The sequence below is a fragment of the Diadema antillarum genome, unplaced genomic scaffold (genome assembly GCF_040938485.1).
Source record: "Diadema antillarum isolate AM-2024a unplaced genomic scaffold, OU_Dant_1.0 seq00000740_RagTag, whole genome shotgun sequence".
In the NCBI taxonomy this organism is placed as follows: Eukaryota; Metazoa; Echinodermata; class Echinoidea; order Diadematoida; family Diadematidae; genus Diadema; species Diadema antillarum.
This window is the reverse complement of record NW_027271638.1, coordinates 1,502,394-1,528,008: the sequence shown is the minus strand read 5'-3', so window position 1 is coordinate 1,528,008 and position 25,615 is coordinate 1,502,394. Positions and strand designations below refer to the sequence as shown.

General features: G+C 37.0%; 1 protein-coding gene across 1 annotated transcript; it reads right to left on the bottom strand.

Moving 5' to 3' along the window:
• Positions 1-1,366: 1,366 nt before the first annotated feature.
• LOC139738423 (uncharacterized) lies at positions 1,367-24,108 on the bottom strand. Its single transcript, XM_071649059.1, has 6 exons — positions 24,000-24,108; positions 21,709-21,798; positions 20,173-20,238; positions 12,963-16,291; positions 1,696-1,834; positions 1,367-1,493 (listed from the first exon to the last, which is right to left on the bottom strand). The coding sequence occupies exons 4-6, from the start codon at positions 13,981-13,983 to the stop codon at positions 1,367-1,369; spliced, it is 1,287 nt and encodes a 428-aa protein (XP_071505160.1). The 5' UTR covers positions 13,984-16,291; positions 20,173-20,238; positions 21,709-21,798; positions 24,000-24,108.
• Between the last annotated feature and the right edge of the window lie 1,507 nt (positions 24,109-25,615).

The following is a 25,615-nucleotide window of genomic DNA, read 5'->3' as shown; positions in this document are numbered from 1 at the left end:
ATGTGTGTTACCATGGCAATGCTTACTTAATATCTCATACTAACACAAGGAAGTTTTGTCTATTCCTATAGCTCCTACATACGTGCACCAAATTTGACCTTAATAGCTTGAATGCTGTGGAGTAATACAATTCATAAGGCTTTAACAAAATTATGTTTATCATGGCAACACTTTGTCTGCTGGACACAAAAACCAGATCTGATATCTATACTTCAATAAAATAATGTACACAAAATTTGACTTCAACGGTGTCAAAATTGTGAAAGCAACTCACTATACGAAGTTTAAAAGAAAATGTGTAGTTACCCTGGCAAGACCTTGTTGAATAAAAACACAAAAGAATGTCTTGCATGACTACACCTTAGATCATTACATATACCAAGTCTACAAGGTTTAATAAAATCATGGTTACTCTGGCAGATACTTGTCAAGCAAACACAAAAAATCAGATCTTGCACATCTATACCTCAATTCCATAATGTCCACCAAATTTCATTTCAATGGCTTAAAATTGTGGAAGTAATTCACTCCACAAGATTTCCAAGAAAATATGAAGTCACAATGGTAATGCTTTCTTGGGTACAAATACAAAGGGTGTCCTCCATAACTACACCTACACATCATTATATACACCAAGTATGAAATAAAATTGCTAATAAATAGCCCTACCGTGGGAGTCGTTCACTCCACGAAGTTTTCAGAAAATTGTAGTTACCATGGCAACACTTTCTGCAGCAAAGTACATGTCTTGCACAGTTAGACCTCAATGTTATCACGTACCATAAGTTTCATCTAAATTACTTCACAACTGTAGGAGTTGTGATGCAAGACTTGCAACACATCCCTGGACCAACCACACACTGATTCCTATAATATCACCTCTTATATTTTGTGTATGGGGTATAAAAGTCTCCACAGACGTGTAGTCTATACCTATAGACTGAATTATTCCACACTTGTTTGACTAAACTCACAATTCTTCAAAATTTTCCCCTAACTGCAGTACTATGCATCATATGTTCAAAGGTACATTAAAATGTAATAAGTAATCATTCAGGTTTTTCATATTGCATAAGTAATTCTACTGCACATAAGATTTATCAACTTTTGCTTTTGCATTTATGACAAATATTGTTGACTGCTCTTAAACACAAATACCAGAGAGTGAAGAAGCAGGACATTTCAAGACACTATGAAGTTGCTCATTTAGTATTATCTTCTTCTTCTTCTAGCTTGTGGTCTGTCTAATCTGTAAACTTGAGTCCTATGTAGTGAAGACTGCGTCCGTCAGCCAGGACCTGGTTAGCAGGGGTGAGGCTACGAAGGGCAGTTCATCCTCCTGCCAGGCGATGGATAGTGCAGTCCTCTAACAAGTGATCTGCTGTCTGTATTTCCCCGCATTTGCATCTGTCTGTCTCAGAAAGTTTCCACTGGTGTAGGCATTCTTGGAGGCGTCCAACTCCAGTGTAGAGTCAATTAAGGCGGCACCAGTCCTTTCGTGGGAGGTTGCAGCAAAGGGGATGGGATGTAAGTTGCAGCATGTTGGTGAGTCTGCCTGCAGGCTGTTGTTCTTTCCATTTTGGTTTTGAGCCAGACCTTCCAACTGTGATTCCTATTCTCTGAGGAGAGGGCTTGTGCAGTCTTAACAAAAGGTTCCCTGCTTTTGAAGACACTGTTTAGGGAAGGACAGCAAACATCTTGGTGTGGAGGAGGTGGTGTTCTTCTGTGGCAGCCTTCAGTGCTGCCCGTTTTGTAGCGACTTCTCTTCTAAGGTGATGGGGTGGAATGCCTGCTAGCACAGGGAGCTGGCGGATGGGCATTGGTTTCAGGCAGCCTGTGATGGTGTGGAGAGCAGAGTTGAGTTGGGCATCCACTTTCTTAGTATGGCACCTATGCCCCCAGGTAGACACAGTATTCAGCTGAAGCGTAGGCGAGGGCGGTGGAGCGGAGGTGGTAAAATGTGCACCCCAATCATGGTTACATAGTCTGCATAGAAGGCACACTCTAGCAGATGCTTTCCCAGCTACATTTAGGGCATGGTGACGGAAAGTTGAGTGAGAGTGTCTTGCATACCACACAGTTTGATGTAGGGTTGATGGTCATCTACACAGTAGAGATAGATGTGATCCACAGGTGGTCTGATTCATTTGGGCTTTCAACCAGAAGACTCTAAGCCCCTGTATCACATCAAAGGAATACTGCAAAGCTGGCATGTTCTCTCTATTCAGCGAGGCCTGGCAAAAAAGACATGAAAAACTAACAGTTACCAATGTTGGAAATTCCTATTTCAACATTGCTGAAATATTAGCATAAAAATGATATTTGCTGTGTACTGGCAGAAAACTATACATATATCAGTGTGATAACTGTTAATGATAGGGACCTTTAACTTCGAAAAGCTTTCTTGTGTATATTTCAGACACATTGGCCTGATTTCACGAAGGTAGTACAATTGAAACCGTGCTTTAAACTATGGATAATTTGCATGGAGCGCTAAGTGTCACATGGTCTACCATAACAGAGGAATGTTCACATGCATCTTAAAATCACGAATTTTATTTCTTTATATGAATAGAACACCACTTGCAATTAGCTATAATTTCATGCCACCAAAAAAAAAAGGCCATCATCCCCAATTCGCAAAAATTTTGCACCGCGAATATGTCATGTCTTACAGCATTTTGTTACAAATTAGGCCATGTGACACTTGGTGCTCCATGTAAATTGTCTATTGTTCAAAGCATGTTTTCAACAATGTTTGGTAAAAATTAGTCATGGAATTTTCAAAAAGATGAAAATTTAAAAAGTTTATGCATGACGCACGATGGACAACGCACGACAAATGTCAGATGAAAAGTGATCACAATAGCTCACTCGAGCCTTTGGCTTGAGTGCGATAAACAGGAAAGGATTTAAGAACAGAAAAAACTTACCTCTGAAACACTTGGATGAAATGATGGACAGGTCAGGCACAAACACAGGCCAGTCCAACCTTCAACAGGCAAAAGAAAAGCCACTGGATATTGATCATATGGATATCATCCAAGACTTATGTGTTATTTCGCCAGATCTTTGCTTGCACAATGGTTGCCAAACACTAATAAATTGATAGCAATCAAATCAATACAAACTTTTGAGGAAAACAGGGTTTTGAGCACTAGTTAAAATGATTTGTATGAAAGGATTCAAAACTTGTGGTATACACCCACATACATGACAGAGTCGAATCTTGTGCTAAAAACATAGAGAGTCATAGTTGTCACTCTGTGTTTTATTATGAAGTATTCATTGATATGAATTACAACACATCAATGTGAATTAGAATTTTGCAAACACATACAACTCTTAACTTTGTTCACGGTTATTTAAACATTTTCATTCCCTCCTTTGCCTTGATTTTCTTCTTCTCATCAGAGGCAGATCCACGAATTCCATAAAGATAATGCTTGGCAATACAGTTACAGTCAGGATATTCAAGTCTCTCACTTAAAGTAATACATGAGTCTTTTTTTTATTGTTGTATACTCTCTCCTACTGACATTGTAATCATACTGTTCTGTTCACCTAATTCTGTGTTATAAAAGGAAATATGACAAATGAAAATAAATGTTAATTGATTTGAGACTATACCACATTACTTTGCATAAACTCACAGCTAGCACTCATCAAAACTGTATTCTAATAGCTTCATGGTAACTGTAGTAAAAGGGAATAACTTCAGCATGAAGAGTGTCGATACCTGTGCTATATACATGATCAATCAATGTATTACCTTCTGTCGTAGCATCAAGTACATGTTGTTGATATCCATAAGAACACATCAATTTATACACACATGAATCACCAGAATTTTGTCTGAGATTTTCATTGAAGTCACCAATAACTATGGAATTTTGCACTTCTTTGCTGCAATTCTATGAGTAATCTCTTTAGTCTCTTACAAAATTGTTTCTTGTCATATCGAGGAGGCCTATATATCACTGAAATAAGAAATGAAGGACAAGTTACTGCAAATGTAAATATATTCCATATTATTGACATGTAAATCCAGCCTACTAATATACTTGATTTTACTATACACTGCAACTCCACCATGTGCTTGATTTTTCAGTGCAGAAAATAAGGGACTTTCATCTGAATAAGATTTTGACCGAGGCTGATTGAACATTTTAAACTGATCTAAAGTCACATCAAAAATGTCATCATTAAGCCAAGTTTCAGTTAAACAAATAATATCAGAATTTTTTAATAGGAAATTTGATTGGATATCTTTGAAATGTGCTTTAAGACCTTGAATGTTATGTAACATTATACTCATAGTTGCAATGGAGACATCATTGTCAATGTTTGTTTCATCAACAAATGTTGGCATGTTTTCTAAACTTTCTTTAACAGCTGGATTGCAATACATAACTTTTGGATCAAAATCTTCAAATCGTTAGTCCACATAATGATGTAACACGGCTAAGAGCTACATATGCTTGTCCGGGGCAAAAATATATTTTTCAGAGAAAACAAACAGCTTTTTCCATTGTCATGCCTTGTACTTTATATGTATTGTGCATGCGTATGCTAATTTCAAGGGAAATTGTTTCCTAGTATACTTTTTTTCCCATTGATTCCTGTTGCATTTCTATTTGATTGTGTTCCCACTTTTTCATTGTCAAATTTCACCAGCACACTTGTAGGTCTTGCATTTTCATTTACTCTTACTATGTCAGTTACAGTGCCAATGCAGCCATTTGATAAACCTTTGGACACATTCACATTTTTCATAAGCATCACTCTAGAATTTTCAGCAATCCAAAGATACGCAGGCAAAGAAGCATTAGTACATCTCCGTGGTTTGTCACATGTTTTGTTTTTACCCTCATCACTGAGTTCGGTATCTTCTGCATCAATACATATGATATTTGTGCATTTCTTGTGAAGCATTATTTTATTCCAGTCATTTACTTGTTTGTTTGAAGAATATATATGCAATGCATCCTCACACTGTTCTCCAGTTTGGCATGATTGAAGAACTGCTATAACTCATCACTAGATAATTCATCTTTCTTTCCTTTAATCCTTAATTTGTTCAAAAGAACAGCAAACTCTGCATCATCCTTTTGTCTCATTATTCATCCAAGTTAATTATAGAGAAGTTGTCTGTCCATAAAGAACTTTGCAGTGTATTCTTTATACAAAGGAGTACCTTTTACTGGGGGTAACTGATAGAAATTCTTCCAACTGCAATGACTGAAACCTTTCCAAATGGAGCATCATCACGCGTCTGCTTTATTTGCCTTAAACGTCCATGTATATACCACAATAGCTTCTGGTCAACCATTGATATTTCATCAATTATTAGTATCTGTAGTTGACCCAACTGATTACGTAAATGACTTATCTTTTCTTCTCCCAAGGGGTTGGTAAGGTAGTGTAGCAGAAATGGGTATGGACAGAGCATTATGAATAGTACTACCATCAATGTTGTAGGCTGCAATTCCAGTTGGAGCTACTTTCATAATTGAAATATCATCTGGATATGCATCATTCTGCTGAGAATTCTTGTCCCTTCATTACATATGCATTTCACTAGATGACTTTTTCCTGTTCCAGCACCACCTGTCACAAATATCTGAAATGTTGTAGGTTCTTTTCCGTTAACTCTGTCAAGACACCATTGTCGTATTTTGTAGAACACCTTTTGCTGCTTGCTATTTAAAGTTCTTATAAGACATTACTGTCTTCTCTTGAAATGCTACATGATCGAAATTCTAAGCCATATGACTCTTTCTCCTGAGATTTAGACTCAAGATCTGGGATTCTAAATTCATTTGTCAGCATCTTCAAGTTCTTCATGGATTTTAGCTGTTTCATACCTTTCAACTTCTGTTTCTGGACAGAGTAATCCCCATGCATCTTCTTGTGGACCAAATTTTCTCAAGATATTCCTGTGCTTGATCAATTGTATCAGCATTTTTCTCATACTGCCCCAAGATTTTCAATTGACAATTCTTTTGACACTTTCCAGATTCTTATTAAACATTCTTACAGATCCTGTCTCATAAAATTCCTGATATGTCAAAAATTGGTCAGGTTTTAACTGTTTATCGGTACGGAATTGCAAATACAGTTGCAGTATACTCTGATAGTATTTTTTCTGGGGTTACAGTCAGTGAAAAACGAGGGTATCTCACTACAGCATCATTTCGTTCTTGATCGTTTTTGGACATAGCCCAGTCTGATCTCTCAATTTAAACACATTCTGTTTCTGTTTCTTACCCTTTATATCAGATTCACTGAGTAGTCTATACTTTGAACAAAATGTGGCTAAACACTATTTTCAAATTCAAAACCATCAGGTCGGTCTTTATATTTATCAATTCTGCTTGGCATCCATGGACTCCTATCATCATCGTCTCGTCTGCTTTGAATAACACACAATGGTAAACTCATTCTCACTAGGGTTTGGTCCAACAGGTATAAACTCTACTTTTCTTGAGCACTCTTTCAGTCTCAGGCTACAAACACGATACACACTTTCTTGCGCTGAAACTTCACGGTTTTGCATATACACATGTCCTATTTCTTTCATACTTTTACCGAGCATCTTCATTGCCCTCTTTCATTTCACTTTCTGCATTTCTCAGGAGTAAACCCATCTCCCTTTCTGCTTTTGACATGTATGACACAACATAAACAATGCAGGCATACTCATTTGTTATATACCTGCAAATCCATATTGGCATTCCAAGCTCTGAGTAAGAATGAATTATATTGATTCACACCCATATATCTTTTAGGATCTCTTCTCATGACTATATTTTCTTTTGTAGCTACAGCATTATAGGCATCTTCAAATTCCTTTTGAGACATCCCAAGAGCTTCAAAAGAGCTGTCTAGCATTATCATATTTCTCTTCCATACATGATGAATTCTTTACTGTAGACAGAATATCTTGAGCTTCATCAGTAACTTCTGGATTATCATCAGGCTTCACAACAAATGTTTTCTCAGAAGGTGGTCTCAGGAAAAATTAAATCTACAGGTAGTTCCCTTTTTCTTGCATGATTTTGAATGTTTCTTTGAGTGAAGCTGAACATTCTTCACTATTTCATGTAGTTCCTCATCGTCATCCTCACATGGAATATTGCATGAAATGTACTTATCAAAAAAATCTATGACAGTTTCATCTTTGTCGATACCCAACTTAGGTGCGTTTTCAACCCAGAATAAACAGTGTGTGTGTGGAGATCCTCTTTGTTGAAATTCAATTCTATAAAAGTAGTCAACTATCTTGCCAATAGGTTCTGCCTCAGAAAGAATCACTTTGTTCAAAAATGCATGAAAGCGTTTATCAAATATACGAGCTACTGTTACTGGATTTGACTTTAATAAATTACACTTATCTGTCCAATCTAGATCATTTGCCTTTCTTCTATCACCTTGTTGATTTAGCAATGTGTTAATAACTTCAGGCCATCTCATTCAGCTGATGAAAATGATGCAAACCATGTAGGCTTTCCAAGTTGTCTAACCATTGCTAATACAATCTTTCTGTGTAGATTGCCAGTATGGAGGTGTTCCTCGTATTTGTTTTAAAAATTTGTAGCCCTTATTCGAATCCAGTATCTCATGAAGTTTTCTTGCATCTTTTAGATCTGAACATTGCATGGATATGGTATTATCTACTTTCTCTGAGCTTTTTCTAAGAGCTATAGAAACATTTAGAAAGTATTTGTTGCAGTTCATAAATACACTGAGCATAGAAGATATATTCTGTATTTTTTGCAAATCTGTTGTCTACATGCATCAGACGATTATGCAAATAACGACCAAGTGTTACGTCAATGAACCTAGTATCATGAAATGTTGGCTGGCCTGTTGGAAAACAAAGCAGGAAAACATTTTGCCTCATTACTCTTATCCATCAGCAGTGATACAGGACTATTCTTCTCACAAGGTGCACAACATATAATATCATCGAAAAAACTGATCAAGCACTTCTTGCCTCATATCAACCTTCTGTAAACATGTGTCCAACTGAATGCCTTGTATTCGTCCATCTTGATCATCCTCTATATCATCGTCATCAGTCATTAGTTTTCATTTGAATCCAATGGTTTAACACAAGCTGTTTGACTATTTTCCTCTGATAAATCAGAGCTTCCACTCATTATCTATAGCAATATCAGAATACCACTTATTATTTTTCTTCAAATATTCCAATGCAGCTAGCACATTCTTTTTCTTGACAAATCTGATATTCATGATGTCCTTTATAAGACAATTTCCTCTTCAGTTTTACGCGAATTAATTGATCATCAAGTCTCTGGTCGAGGCAATATCTTTCACAGTTTCATCTGTGCGTGAAGGTACACAAACTGTTGGACCATGTACTCCATATTGTCCTCCTTTAGGCAAGTTCAAAATTTTTATAATGGAATGTTTAGTGCAATCAAATGCGTTTCCAACCGATTCAGATTTCTAAGTTCCGCAGGGATAGCATGTAATTCTAAATTATTTCTGCTAGCTTCAGCAGGCATATTACCAGCTAATAATTTCCTGTGGCAAGTGTAACAAATCCATAAAAAATTTCTTGGTGACTTTACTATTTGACAGTCAACATCACAGTCATCGCTGCATGTATGCAAGTACTCCTCTTTTATGCATTTCGAATCGTTATATTTTGCCTTTATGCACTTCAATACTTGATTTTTGAATAATAATTTCAAACATACACAACATACATATTCAGGACCATGTGAAACAATTTCCCTAAATTTTTCAAAACATGATCACAATTTCTCATATTCATTTTTTCTTGCTTTTTTCGTTTCATGTTTCTCATCGCAACCTGCTGTCTGTACTCAGAATTTCTCTTATACTTAATGTTTGAAATTTTCTCTCATAATTTTCTTCAGCCTTTCTCTGAATAAAGCATTGTTTTGATATTTGGCTTTCATCTTGTCCTCATCCTTCTCTTGATCTTTTCTCTTAATAAAGCATTGTTTTGATATTTGGCTTTCATCTTTGTCCTCATCCTTCTCTTGATCTTTTCTCTTAATAAAGCATTGTTTTGATATTTGGCTTTCATCTTTCTCCTCATCCTTCTCTTGATCTTTTCTCTTAATAAAGCATTGTGTTGATATCTGGATTTCAATCTTTGCTCCAATCCTTTTCTTGATCTCCTTTCTCTGAATGAAGCATCATTTAGATACTTGGCTTTTCATCTTTCTCTCTCATCCTTCTCTTGATCTTTTCTCTTATAAAGCAATTGTGTTGATATCTGGATTTCATCTTTGCTCCAATCCTTTTCCTTGATCTCTTCTCTGAATGAAGCATCATTTTGATACTTGGCTTTCATCTTTCTCCTCATCCTTTTCTTGATCTTTTCTCTTAATAGGGCATTGCGTTGGTATTTGGATTTCATCTTTGTGCTCATTGGATTTCCTGATAATTTCTCTGTATGTGGGATCCAATGAGTACTTGTCTCTTTGTCTCTTCTTAAGTTTGTTTTTCTTTCCTACCCTGTAAGGCATATCTGTTTGATATTTTACTTTCTCCGCAGCTGCTTTTTTAAGTTTACGGAATAGAAAAGGCTGATCATCTGAAAAAAATTCAGTTTCTAACTTCTTTGCTCATCTTTTTTCATCCTTCTTTGTGCCCTCATTCGATCTCTATTTTTTTGTCTTGGTAACATTAACATTACTTTTTTTTTCTTTGTTTTTTCCTTTTTGTAGTTTGCATAGTAGTTTTAATGTCTTCAGATTCTTCAGAGTGCCTACTCATTTTAACTGCAGGTTCCATGACATGCTGTAATATTTCAATTGTTCAATACATTGACTTGACAATCATTGACTTGTTTTGCAATTTTCCTCTTTGTTGAGAGTTTTCTATTTCTTGTCACAGGTGTTTTCATATCAGTAATATTTTGCGATCTTGACAGCTTTTGACATGAACTTGATGTTTGGATCCTTGGACATACAGATTCTACAACAATCGTAATGATTGCTATTTGTGTGTTGCAAGTAAATACCTCTTTGTGATGTAACAATTCCAAACTGAAGTTTGCTCGCACCAAATACTTTCCATTTTGAACCATAATTTTTCATATATATAAATATCAGTATCTAGTAAATTTGATAAGGCCATTATTTCCAATTCTGTAGCCCATGTGCCATTGTTGAATACTCTTTCCTTTGCAATGTATTCTACAATATCTGTGTATCCCGATCTTAAAAGGCTCACATAATCTTGCTTGTTTTGTAAAATATGCGTAACTATTGCTTTTCGAACATCACGGTGTGAATCTTCCTTGCCACATATGACATATGATATAGCTCTGTAAAAGCAATTTCCATCACCAGTAATTCTATAGATAGTCAATGGTTGTGACAGGATAGTAATATCACCCTTTTCTACCATATCTTTTTGCATATCATTACTGCTACATTCGTCATTAACCTTAATACCTAATTTGCAACAAAGCTTCTCTCTATCAGATTTATTATTCACAGGATTGTACTTGAGATTAATACTTTTTATTTCTCCCACACTTGTTTCACCTCAGATGCATCAATATCGACATTTACTGTCTGTTCACCATGTGTTTTGTAATGGAATTTGTGCCTCATGCAGGTTTGCTGCCATTATTTGTTTTGATGTCATTTTCCTCATTCTAACACTGCATTTCTTTAATGTCAGGGTTTTAGTAATCTTAGATGATAAATCATGACTTTCCTTCTTGTTTTCTACACTTGTATTTGAAGTCACATGAAATACAGGTAATTTCTCATCCAAAGTACTAGACAGAACAGTAGTTACACTTTCCACTGCGTCAAAATGATTGCCTCCAGTGAACAGAATATATATGCCTCTCTCAGTTGTTACTTTGTTGTAGTATCCAGGTTTTCTTGCAGACAATATTTGCCAATTTTCTGTTCGATCATCATACACATATATATCACGATCTAGCATATGTGCCATTGAACTAATATCTGTGTGACCAGCCCATGTTCCTAAATCCATCAATTTCTCTTGAAGTACAAAATCCCTGACACTCTGATATTTCATTGTGTCTATTATATTCTTAAATAAATCACCCTTTTCCAGCAAATGTGCCGCATTGGATTTCCTGAGCATGAAATGGTTTCTTTCGCTGCCAGTAACTACATGAGCAATACTTCTGTAAAAGCAGTTGCCATCACCCATAACTCTCTTGATATTTACAGGTTTCCCAATATACAAACTTTCATTTCTATCCTCCATTGATTCATTGGCAGTACCACTGTAACTGAAATTCAATTTATTGCACAAAGACTGTTTGTCTACGTATGTAATCGGCACAAATTTGAAATTTCGATCTCTTCTTTCTGTTGTCTTTTCAACTGAAACAAATTCAACTTCATTCTCATTCCCATAGCCATCACTGTTTACATTTACTCTGTTTTTCTTTGTTTCATTTTGAGTCTTACAGCTATCACTGTTAGTTCCTTTAACATGATCACAATGTTTTGAAATGTTGCTATTGTGATCATTTGTATTCCTACATGCAGTATTTACTGAGTTTGATCTCTTGGAGCCACTAGTTGTCAATGCATTTTTCTTAGAATTGGATTCTAATGCCAGACCGGTTAGTTCAAACTGAGTAGTACGTAAATCACATGCCATTGATTTTGCCAAATTCAAACAGTGTACCTGTATACCTTGCCATGATGAAATGCTAAGCAAGACACTGCATCCATCTTGTACCAAGTACCCATCATGACTTCTGGAATGAGAATCAAATACATAATAACCATTGTCATGTGTAATGATTGCAAATGTACTCTCAGCAAAATTCATAAGACATGCATCATATCTGCATAGTTCTTGTTCTAAGGCTTGGCTCAATGACAAAGCACCAAAATTTGACAAATTGTTTTGATTTCCATCCAACACTCCATATTTTGATTCAGCATAGGTTATTTGAAATTTTTCATCCAGAATATGAAGTTCCTTGGGTAATTCATCTATCATTACAAGCTCTTCATTCAGTGGTGAATCCTTCTTTATGTAATAATACAACTCATTCCCAAGTGTCAGAATCTGATCAAGATCACGAGATCTCATTTCAATTCCATTCTTTGTTTGGGTGTATAGAACTGCCACAAGGGAATTACATGCACATTGTTTGCCAGCAGTGTAACCAAATCGTTGATCACCTTGATTAAAATTTCCTTGTGCGATTGTTTTGGTCATAGGATATGATTGCCTTCTACCACATTCAGAACTTGAGAGTGAAACATGCTTACAGACACGTTCTTCAGTCTCTAAATCACTTGCAGCTGGTTCATCATCTAATACATGTACTATTGATTCCTGTACATCATATGAATTGTGGTGGTCAGCACTTTTCGCAGAATCATCATTCATTACTATGCAGTCAGATGGATTAGTAGTTTTTTCACTTTCAGGCAAGAATATTGATTCATTACAAACTTCAGCACACTGTGTAGCTGAAACAGGTCTCTGACATGGAGAGTGAACACTTACATCTGTACAACAATTCACAGGGAACAATTCCTTCACTGATATTTGTCTGTCACTTTCAACATCTTTTCTTCCACTGTAACATGGGTTTAGTTCATGCACATTGTGCATTCTGTCACATTTCACTTTGGAGATATCATTCGAGCTTGTGTTGTCTCTACTTGTGGAATTACTGTCCTCATGGTCAGATGTTTCATTCTTACACAACTTTTCATTCTTTGCTACATGTTCTCCTTCAGGAATGTCAGGTTTGACCTTTCCATTATTACGCACCTGTGAGTCAGCATTTGTTTCCGGTAGCACACTTTGTCTGTTGATCTTCGTGAAACAACCTTTCTTTCTTGGTTGCCGTGCATTTCCACCTCCATAGAGCCTGTTCACATTCCAAACTTCTTTTTCAATGTCTGTGGAAGGGACAGAGGCACATGTAGTCTGATCACCATTCGGTACACAACATTCATCACTCATATTCGGAGTGCTTTTAGCCACATCAGCCCAACTTCTCTGTGTTTTTGCATAGATCTGCTCAGTGTATTTTGCCATCACATGAGGTGACTGAACACACTTTGAATATACATTCAATACAGATTCAGTATATACCTGCAGACTATCATTTCGTTCTGTGTCCAAGTTTGCATTCACATTTTGCTTCACGAGTTTACCAGGTTCTTTTTGCTTTGTTTCTGCTTTTGATTTCTTGCCCTTGCTGGTCTTGGCTCTTTTCTGTTTTTCAAGATAGTATGCTTTCATTGCTTTGCCAATGTAGGTCACACCAGGTTGGAGAGGCACACCATTTACTGATCTCACTGAGCTCTTGTTAAAGGTCTTGGTCTTGGGATTGTCAGTCATTGTTTGGGATGTAGTCACTTTTGTCTTCCTTGATTTCACAGTTATCCAACCATCATCCACTGCAGTTTCTAATGGCTGAAATTGGCTCTTGGTCAGATTTGTCATGAAAGTCGAATCTGATTCATCTCTCTCACAATCTGCTCTTTTCTGCACACACACATTTGTCATTTCTAGAATTCCATTGTCCTTTCTTTTCACATACCGGTACCTCTTTTTCAGTCTCTTGCTTGGTTTCCTTCTCTGGTTGCTCTTGCATGATGAATGTGAAACATCAGCACCAGAATCTTCATCACCAATGTCTTTGAGAACCTCATATCTGTTGAAATGACAGGGAATGCCAATTTTGTCAAAGATGCGGTGGGCAATATTATTGCTTCCACATGCTGAACATATCCAAATCAACCTTGCATCACACAGTCTAGCCTCAGAAATAGTTCCTGTACACATCACATGAAACTGCTTGCCACAATCCTCACATGGTACTCTGCTTTCATTTTCATTGATCACATTACAACATGCATCACATTCACTGACCTCTACATTTCTCAAGTCGCAACTATGGAGGATATCTAGGATATCACCAATAACATTCTTGAATTCACTTGCTTCCATTGTCAAACTACAGGGCTTTGAAAGTAGGTACCTATTACCAAATAAATGTACTGTTCAATCAATATATTCCTTGAATCACTATACTTATATGAATCAGGTCTACCCCTGGTACTCTGTATTGCAATTGACAACAAAATTGTAGAATTGTATTGCCTTGAAAGCTAATATATACGTGAACTGTATTACACTGTACAATGTACTTGCAATGAGGCTGTGACACCAGTCCTTATAATGTTTCTACCAACAGGTGGCGCTTCTTATCTACCGAGAAAAATTATTTGTACAAGGTGTGTTGTTTAATTAGTTACTACCAATAGGTGTCGCTTTTTGTCTGCCAAGAAAAATTATTTTGTGCAATGTGTGTATTCTTAATTGTTTCTACCAACAGGTGACGCTCTTTGTCTATTACCTGCTAGTAATGGCTACTGCGGCAATTTCAGGAATGCGATTATAGCACTCGCACCTTTGCTTATCTTTGTGTACACCTATCTTGCCACCAGAAGAAGACTTATAAATTGTCTACCGCAATAACGTTTACCACATATAATGCTTTTGTCTTAAGATGGCGCTCTTCAATTCTCTTTTACCGTAAATTCCCCACTCAAGACACCGTTTCTCAAGTGATGCAAGACTATATTTCTATTTTTAAATTTTCAGCAAACTTCTCGCCTCCTGTAAGAGAATTCTCTTTCAATTATGATTCTCTTCAATTCTGATTGCTTTATAGTTTTCACCTCCTTTACAGAATGCACTCTTTATTCAACACTCCTTAAAACTCTTTTGTTAGATTTCGACTCTTTTTCTCCTCAATTCTGACTCTTCCTCTCTTATTACTCTTTCTCTCTTTGATTCTAACTCTTTCTGTCTTTGATTCCGACTCTTTCTGCCTCTGATTCTGAGACTCTCTCTCTCTCTCTGATTCTCTTTGAAATTATTTCAAGTTCTTTCAAGATAGAGTAGGATCAAAGATTCAGGTTTGCTGAAGATTCAAATTCAGTTAGAGCAGATAGAGTTTTATCTTTGTAATCACAGTCTTCTATTTGTGCAACTTTAAATATCCCAGGTTGGTTCCCTTTTTTTTTACAAATTTGCCTATTTCTAAAGTATGTAATAGCAATTTTATAAGATTGTATTTACTCTAATCAAGCCCGTTTTTTCTCTATCACAATTTATATCCCAAGACAAATTCACAAATGACAATGTTTTTTAGTACTCGTACTTTCAGATCTCTGTTTATCCCTAATATCACTCTTTCCTCTTTTTAGTGTAATATCACTCTTTGTATTTAATCTCCAATATTACTCTTAACACTTATTCTGCAATTCCACCCCTTCTACTTATTCAGTTAAATCACTGGTTGCACTTTTTGTGTACTATCACTCTTTGCATTTATTTATTATGACTCTCTGCGCTTCTGTTCCAGTTTATATACAGGGGTTTCACTCGTTTCTTGTTTTCTTGATTGTATGTATACTTTCCAATTTTCTTGTTATATACAGGGGTTTCACCTGTTCTCCGGTTTTCTTGTTATATACAGGGGTTTCACCTGTTCTCCTGTTTTCTCGTTTATATACTTTCCAATTTTCTTGTTATATACAGGGGTTTCACCTGTTCTCCGGTTTTCTTGTTATATACAGGGGTTTCACCTGTTCTCTGGTTTTCTTGTTATATACAGGGGTTTCACCTGTTCTCCTGTTTTCTCGTTTATATACTTTCCAATTTTCTTGTTATATACAGGGGTTTCACCTGTTCTCCGGTTTTCTTGTTATATACAGGGGTTTCACCTGTTCTCCGGTTTTCTTGTTATATATACTTTCCAATTTTCTTGTTATATATACTTTCCAATTTTCTTGTTATATACAGGGGTTTCACCTGTTCTCCGGTTTTCTTGTTATATACAGGGGTTTCACCTGTTCTCCGGTTTTCTTGTTATATACAGGGGTTTCACCTGTTCTCCGGTTTTCTTGTTATATACAGGGGTTTCACCTGTTCTCCGGTTTTCTTGTTATATACACAGGGGTTTCACCTGTTCTCCGGTTTTCTTGTTTTTTCAGGGGTTTCACCTGTTCACCTGTTTTCTCGTTTGTCAGGGGTTTCACCTGTTCACCTGTTTTCTCGTTTGTCAGGGGTTTCACCTGTTCACCTGTTTTCTCGTTTGTCAGGGGTTTCACCTGTTCACCTGTTTTCTCGTTTGTCAGGGGTTTCACCTGTTCACCGGTTTTGTTTTACAGGGGTTTCACCTGTATCCTGTTTTGTTTTACAGGGGTTTCACCTGTATCCTGTTTTCTTATCCAGGGGTTTCACAGACCTGTAAAGAAAGAAAACAAAAAGAACATTAGCTTTGTTGAAATTATATTGTGGTTTCTGATCCTGCCTCCCAAAGTCAGGGGAAAATTATGCTGCCCTACGATCTAAAACTCTGAAATTTTCAAGTTTGACTGCACTATTACTAAGAGGTCACTATGGGTAACGAAATTATGGTGGCAAAATCAAACTGATGATATCTGCTCTTCATTTTTTTTTTTTTTATAATATAACCGGGAGGGGTAGCCATTATATTAGAGCGGAAAAACTAATATCATTTTCTTCATTCACTCAAAGTTAGCTTTCGAAGTTACTTCCTTTTGTGACCTGAGGGAAGCATAATTTTCCGAGACTTTCTTACGCAATAACACTTGCTGTCTTCCAATATAATGTTTTGTCTTCTAGATCTCCTTTGACAATATATTCCTCATCAATATACATGTAGTATTACCAAAAGATGCATAAAGTTTTGACATATATCTGATGCAAAAATAAAAAAATAGATAAATTTGACTTCTGACTGGCAGGACACTAAATGTGGACTTCATCACTCTCATCAATTGTGAACAAAATTGACATAGCAATAAACAAATAATTGGGAACACATGACCTCAACATGACTTTTTTTCCTCATCCTCATCAGCACACTTGATATAATGACCATGATCATGTATACCAATGTACCAAGGGTGACACGACATTTGCTCCAGTCTACATATCTCGAAACATTAAAGGGTAAGGTCAAGGACATGATTTCATTTTTTGTTCAGAACAATGCAAAGTTTAGGATTAGGGTTAGCATTACAGTTAGCGTTAGGTTTAGGGTTATCATGGCAAAAGTAGACCGGAGCTATTGTTGCGAGAGCAAATGTCATGGAACCGTACCACATTAGAACATGATTCATGCAGAAATAAATAATTGAGAGGTACTGAAACAGTTTGTCTTCCAGACCCTAGCGCCCTCTCTCAACGGTATTTTAAAAATATTTTAAAGACATCAATGCACTTATTTACAAATTTACCAACTGAATATCATAAGTTACATGAAGACTATATTCTGTAATTTTCAACGCATTCCATGCAAGCGAACTGATTTTATGGCAAAGAGAAGCTTTCATTATTTTTGTTGGAAATGCCAGCAAAAATTATTTGTTATATAAAATTGCAAAATCTAACCCCGTAAACACATTTTTGTTTTTCATCCCCCTCACAGTTGTTTAAGATATAAACATTCAAATAATATATGAATAGACTGGAATGGTGACATGCTACCTTGATGGAATTTATGAATACTAAGGACAGGCCTTAAACAAAGTGCCAATTTCATGACAAATTCAAAGTACTTTTTTATGCAAAATGATAAAGTAAAAATAAGGTCCTTTTGTCACAATCTTAACAATTCAATCAAAATTTTTGGTACCAATGGCAAAGGTATTGGTATCAACGACAAAGGTAATTGGTATCAATTTAATGGCAGAGGTTACTGGTATCAATTCAATGGCAAAGGTAATTCGTATCAATGGCAAAGGTAATTGGTCTCAATGGAAAAGGTATTGGTATAATGGCAAAGGCAAGTATATTCCATCTTACAATGCATCTATTGTGAGTGCTACAGTAGTCTTCACGGATCTGAACAATCCAAAGTGACACACAGCAAACTAGGAAGCAGTGTGCTGATACATTTGGATTGTACTACTCATATCAGCAGGAATGTGAACAAACTCTTGGCATATTTCTGAATTGTGCTTACACACACCTTTTTACTAATTAATATGACATAATTTTTAATTAGCCAAATGGTTTTAGAGCTACACAAGTCTCCCACTTCACCCTTTGTCCCACTTGACCCCAGTCTTCCCTATTCCTTTACAGCAATACTAACCCTATAAACAAGGGATTTTGTAATCTCAAGTCAGTACACATTGCCAGTAATTTGAATCAACCATACAACAGTAGTGTAGTTTGGCAGTAGGCTATAAAAAATTGATGAAAACAAGCACAACTGGTGTAGGGCCTACACACAACACAGTGTACATCACTTAAGTGATGTCAATGTGTGCTATATTCCATTTGTCATCACCCCACTGCAAAACTTGCACTTGTGTCCTTAGAGTACATTAAAACCCTCGTAAACAACTTGAAGAAGGAAACATTTCCTTTATAAACAAGACAATTGCCAAAATGTCTCTTGTCCGTTTGCACAGAATAGAAAAAATTCTAACTCTCAAAGTTTGGTAACCCATGTCTGTGACCTTTAACCTTGTAATGACCTTCAACTCTCCAAGAGATATCTACCAAATAAGATTCGTTCCAAACAGACATGTCCGTCAAGAGCTGTGAGAAATTACCAAAATGCACCCTAAAAAACATGACTTTGGCCCCTAAAAGATCATTGACCCCTGCCTGTGACCTTCGACATTGTGGTGACCTTCATCTCCCAAGGAAACATTTACCACCTAAGTTTGGTTGCAAACAGACATGTCCATCAAAAGTCATGAGCCATTATCGAAACACGCCATCAAACACTTGACTTCAGCCCTTAAAGTTCATTGACCCCTGCCTGTGACCTTTGACCTTAAGGTGACCTTGCTGTTTAGTAAAATGTGTAACTTTCCATAACCACTCTACCCTCCAAATTTCATTAAAATTGAACCCCTCAGTACAGATACAATTGTATTCCAGTTTTTGTAGCGTTACAGACAGACGACAGACAAGCCGACAATGGACGGTCGGACGCTGCACACAATCCCTTAGTCCCGCCCCTCACCTCCAATGGGCTCAACAAAAACCTACAATAGGCAATCACGTACAACTCAAATGAAGTCGTTCAGTGCCCTGTTCCATCTCTCATGAACCCAAGGTAAAACTGCACGATTAGTCTATTGAAGATACTGGTATCCTCACAATAGACTACACAAGCCTGATTCGTGTCCAAAAAAAAAAACTGCAATAACTTATTCTCCTAAAGTGAATAATTGTACATCCTGCAAAACCTTTAGTCACTACCAACAATACGCAAGTATTTACTTTAGTGGGATATACTATAGTGCAATGCCAGTTATCATAAACACCAATGGCAGACATATTCCTTCACAGGAATACTACATATTGCGCAGTGTTACGTCACATATTGCCTGTATTTTAAAGCTACCATGTAGACCTTACTGCAGTTTGGCACTAGGATGATGACTGATGAAATAACATCCAACTGCTGCACACAGATCACAATCTGAACCCCTGTGTGGTTTATTCAGTCTTTTAACACCCCAGTGCAAAACTGCACATGTGTCCTTGGTACATTAGCCTGCTAAAGATGAGTCCCAAGTATACTCAGTCTGGCGTCTAAGGAAAAAGCATTTTATATCAATATCAGTTCATTTTCTTAAAGGGGAAGGCTAGTAACTGATCAGTGGGAATCAGTGGAAATGCTGGGAGATGATTGTTCCAATCCTTGTGGGATTCATTCAAGAGTTCATTGTATATCTATTGTTGTGTGAAAATGATTTGCTTCAGAAAGGTCTCATATTCAAGTAATGTGCAGATTAATGCTCCGTCACGGACCAGGGACGCTAACCTGGAAGCATTAAACTGCACATTACTTGAATATGAGACCATTCTGAAGCAAATCATTTTCACACAACAATAGATATACAATGAACTCTTGAATGAATCCCATAAGGATTGAAACAATCATCTCCCAGCATTTCCACTGATTCCCACTGATCAGTTACTAGCCTTCCCCTTTAAAAGAAATACTGCTATCTCCACAGTAGACTGCTCAATTCCAACTCCTGCCAAAAAATAACATTTGTACCTAAAGTGTTAAGGGTAATCGGCAATGCACAATAATTTAGCCCGCTAAAGTGAATTACCCAAACACTATACCACTTTGCTCTGTCCACAAAAAAAAAAACCCGAATCCTCCACAGATCCAAATGATGATGAGGAATTCTGAAACAAAAAACAAAAATGCTATTATTCAATAAAATATATATGTTTTCTAATATAACATGCAAACATAAGTAACGTTTGAATATCATAACAATCATGAATAATTAACATTCCAGTATTCTTGGTTTTGACATAGACTGTCTCTAATGTATCGCATGTTGAATGGCCCAAACTTCTACACTGTTTGTTACTGAAACACATGAAGTAATAGTATTGCAACTCATGCCTTTCTGACTTGACAATATACCACCTAAATTTGGATCCAAACAGACATGCCCGTCAGAAGTTATGAGAAATTATCAAAATGCACCCTAAACAACTTTTTGGCTCCTAAGAGTTCATTGACCCCTGCCTGTGACTTCCGACCTTGTGGTTACCTTCATCTCCCAAGGAAACATTTACCACCTAAGATTGGTTGCAAACAGACATATCCATCAAAAGTTATGAGCCATCATCGAAACACGCCATAAAAAAAAACTTGACTTCCGCCCTTAAAGTTCACTGACCCCTGCCTGTGACCTTTGATCTTAAGGTGACCATGCTGTTTGGTAAAATGTGTAACTTTGCATAACCACAGTACCCTCCAAATTTGATTAAAATTGAAGCCCTCAGTACAGATATTCCAGTTTTTGAAGCGTTACAGACAGACGACAGACGAGCGGATAAAGGAGGGACAGACACTGCACACAATCCCTTAGTCCCGCCCCTCACCTCCAATGGGCTCGACAAAAACCTACAATAGGCAATCACGTACAACTCAAATGAAATCATTCAGTGCTCTGTTCCATCTCTCATGAACCCAAGGTAAAAACTGCACTATTAGTCTATTGAAGATACTGGTATCCTAACAATAGACCACACAAGCCCGATTCGTGTCAAAAAAAAAAAAAACTGCAATAACTTACCCTCCTAAAGTGAATAATTGTATAACCTTTAGTCACTACCAACAATACGCAGGTATGGTGGGATATACTAAGTACTATAGTGCAATGCCAGTTATCATAAACACCAATGGCAGACATATTCCCTCACAGGAATACTACATATTGTACAGTGTTACATCACATTATATTGCCTGTATTTTAAAGCTACCATGTAGACCTTACTGCAGTTTGGCACTAGGATGATGACTGATGAAATAACATCCAACTGCTGCACACAGATCGAAATCTGTACCCCTAATATGATGTCACTGTGTGCTTTATTCAGTCTTTTAACACGTGTACCCCAGTCCAAAAATGCACTTGTGTCCTTCATACATTAGCCTCTTGAAGATGAGTCCCAAGTATACACAATCTGGGGTCTAAGGAAAAAGCATTTCACATCAAAATCAGATCATCATCTAAAAAAAAAATACTGCTATCTCCACAGTAGACTACCAAATCCCAACTCTTTAAAAAAAACATTTGTACCTGAAGTGTTAAAGATAATTGGCATTGCACAGTAATTTAGCCCGCTAAAGTGAATTACCCAAGCACTATACCAGGAAAATGACCACTTTGCTCCGTCCACAAAAAGAAAAACCAAATCCTCCACAGATCCAAATGATGATTAGGAATTCTGAAACAAAAAACAAAAATGTTATTATGCAATAAAATATATATCTTTTCTAATATAACATGCAAACATAAGTAATCTTTGAATATCATAACAATCCTAAATAATTAACATTCCAGCATATTTGGTTTTGACAGACTGTCTCTAATGTATCGCATGATGAATGGCCCAAACTTCTACAATGTTTGCTACTGAAACACATGAAGTAACAGTATTGCAACTCATGCCTTTCTGACTTGACAATATTCGCATGAACAGAAACAGAAAAGAATAAAACCTTGTTTCATGATTATTAATAATATTTAAATACTGTACAACATGATATATTCGCGGCACGAATTTTTCGCGAATTGGAACCGACAGCCTTTTTCGTGGCATGAAATTTTCGCGAAGTGCCACTGGCGTTCAATGCATGTAGTGTAAACAAGGACTTTCGCGTGCATTTTAATTTCGCGATTCTTGGCGCTCCCGAAATTAAAGTGCACGCAAAAATTTGTTTTACAGTAGAAAATTCGGGCAAATGATATCTATTTTCGGGCAAGTGTTTTGCAAGTATCAAAATTACCTAGCCTAATCAGGCAATTGCCCCCCCCCCAAAAAAAAAACAACAAGAAATTGTGTACCACCCTGAAACTACCCTAATTATCCATTATCATTAAAGGGGAAGTTCAAGACTGGAACGGAGTTTGCAAATTTCCTAAAGAATCTTAGGTACGGTAATTATCCCAATTCCAATAAAGATACATTTCTGACATTAAGAACTCGTACCTAAGTACAATGTAGTCTCTTCCCCTGTATGCCCCCTAAAAAAAAAGGAAAATGAAAGGGAGAAATGTTGTTTTTCGTATTTTATTACCACTTTTCAATCATTCTGATTATCTGCGCCACATCATCCTCTAACCCTAAGGAGTCCATGAAAGAGTCTATGACTGAGCTCATCATATTAGGTTGATCACGTCACGCTCACTCTGTTCTAGGTTTCTGCTTACGTGCCTACCTCTGTCAAGCAGAGCTACCAAGTCTCACGCATGCTGCGCGAGACTCTAGAATTTAGGGGCCATCTCACAATCTCATGCATGACACCCATTTTTCTCACGCATAGGGCGAAGTCTGTAACTTGTACCTATAATAATGAGCATAGCTCAAAAGATTTAAGTGATAGTTGCAATTGAGGGTATATTTCCTTTTTGTCTGTCAAAATAAGAAAAAAAATAATCACTGAAGTGTGCACCTGACCGCACCATTAAGAGCAAAAAATTGAAAAAGCTCCCTACCGTGGGAGGCCACAGGAAGGAAAAACCCTCCCACACCCTCACTCGCTCGCACATTCGCACGCCGAGATACCAAGTCATGAAAATCCCACTCATAAAAATTGTTTGAACTTGGCATCCCTTGTCAAGTGGCAGTGTAAAAGATAAATTTCCCTCCACCATAATGGAGTGTGTGCAGTGCATCTATATACAGAGCATCTATTCACAGGGATGCCAAGTTCAATTTTTAGCTCTTAATACTATAGTGTTAATGGCACGATCAGGTGCATAATAAAGTGACTAGACCTAGTCTAGATCTATCTTTTACTTATTTTGAAAGACAAAAGGAAAATATAGGCCTAGACCTTATGTCTACCTTCAATTGTAACTATCACTTTAATCCTTTGAACCATGCTCCTTGTTATGGGCCCTAATTGCAGACTTTGCCCCATACGTGAGAAAAATGGGTGCCATGCGTGAGATCGTGAGACGACCCCTAAATGCTTGAGTCTCACTCAGAATGCGTGAGACTTGGTAGCTCTGTATTCATATCATGCACAGAAATCACTGCTATTACACCACATAAATACGCCCTCTATCGATCTGTTAGCTAAGAAATGGCGTCCGTATTTTGCCCATGAACCTACTGACGTACTATTACTAGATCTAGTACTTCTACCCCTAAATCACGATCTCTCTATCTCTTTGTAATTGAATGGAACTTGTCTTTAGACTTCCTAGCTAGTGTACTTTCGCACCTGTTTGTCAAACGACCTCCAAACATGCACAAACTCACCCTGGTTATTCGAGTAGCTGCGATCGAGATTATTCCGAGAAGGATATAAGTGACAAAATGGTGAAAATTCCATTTCTACTGGACTTGAATCTCACTCAGAATCAGATGCAAGTTTTGTGCATGTTTGGAGGTCATTTGACACTAGCGCCCAAACTTACTTGTTCTAGTAATATGAGCAAAGGAAGATGATGACTAATAGCTCCAGAACTCCACACGAAATCGTCAGAAGGATGCAAGAGATAGTCAAACGGCAAAATGTTGCTCAACTACGAACCAGTGCCGCGCCGACTTTCGACGTCAAAGCAGAATAGGTATAATCTCTTTGCGTGTACCAGTTTACCACACACACGTACACGTGTGACCGTACGTACACAGCTACTAAGTAGCCCGATCTGACCAGACGCTGTTACTATGCACGCTATGCGAAAACGCGACGTACCATGTACAGCGACTGGGCTGTGTATAGTTAGTACACAGCCTGTGTGCTCCTACCTTCCTGTATTCAACTCGCACATTGCATGCAGGGAAGGCAATACATACATGAGGTACAGTAATGTTATTTCTTACAAAAAAAAAAAAAAAAAAAAAAAAAAAATTGCCACCTTTAATAGTGTTTGACATTGCTTGAGGACAGGTGCTTCTGCAATCTATAAAGAAGTCGAATGAATCACGGGGTTCGTATCTTTTATAGATTATTACTGATATATGTATGAGGTCATTTGCTATTTCTATCGTTTTGAGCTATCGTTGATGGAAAACATCCCCCCAAATATGTTGTTTGCTTGAAAGCAGACAAAATTTCCCGTCTGCATGCCCCAATCTAAAAAAAAAAAAAAAAAAAAAAAAAAAAAAAATCTATGATTCTATTAATCTTTTATGATTTATGGAATATGCTCATTCAAAATTCAACGTGCTGGCCCTCTACCATTGTCTTGTGAACGAAAGGAGAGCATAAGATGAAAACAAAGCTGTAGGCTCACCCCCTCTTTGACACGTGCCGTACTTATGCGATACTGGTCAATATACATGAACATGAGTATGGATAGAACAAACATCAAACGGTAAGCACTACTTGGGCACCCGCCCCGCATCATCATGAATACTCATCATATTTCCCGGCAGCGTTTCTACATTTCCCGACAAAACTAAAGACTTTTCCATCTCCCGGCGAGACGTTTTAACATTCCCCGTTGATACAAGTTTTCGAGATTTTTATATTTCCCGGCGATACGTTTTAATATCCAGCGTTCTGCCATTTACTAGCACAGTAACTTACTGCCTGATGAATATTCATGATGAAGCGGGACGGGTGCCCAAATATAGTGCTTACCATACCACATCAAACTGCGCATACTATCGAACGCCAAGCCATTCAGAAATCACACGCATCGACCTCCAACTCTGCATGCATACATAATCTTATAGTAGCACAGCAACAATCTTTGTTCTGATCTATTGTTGTTATTTGAGATGATGGCTATGCACGCACCATACGTACCAGCCATATTTGAATTTTTCAAGATTCACCATCGCTGTTTCCTCTTCTTCTTCTTCATCATTTGCTTACTTTGAAACAAAAAAAAATAAATAAATAAAATAAACGAATAAATAAAATAATATAAAACTAACGACAATGAAATTCAATAAAAGTTAATAAAATAGATAAAGTACATTGTATTCATTTTTTTCCACTCACCTAAAGTTTTCAACAAATTTGGAAACAAACATTGCATAGCGCATTAAGAATCCACATTTTCTAATCGGCTTTATAGTC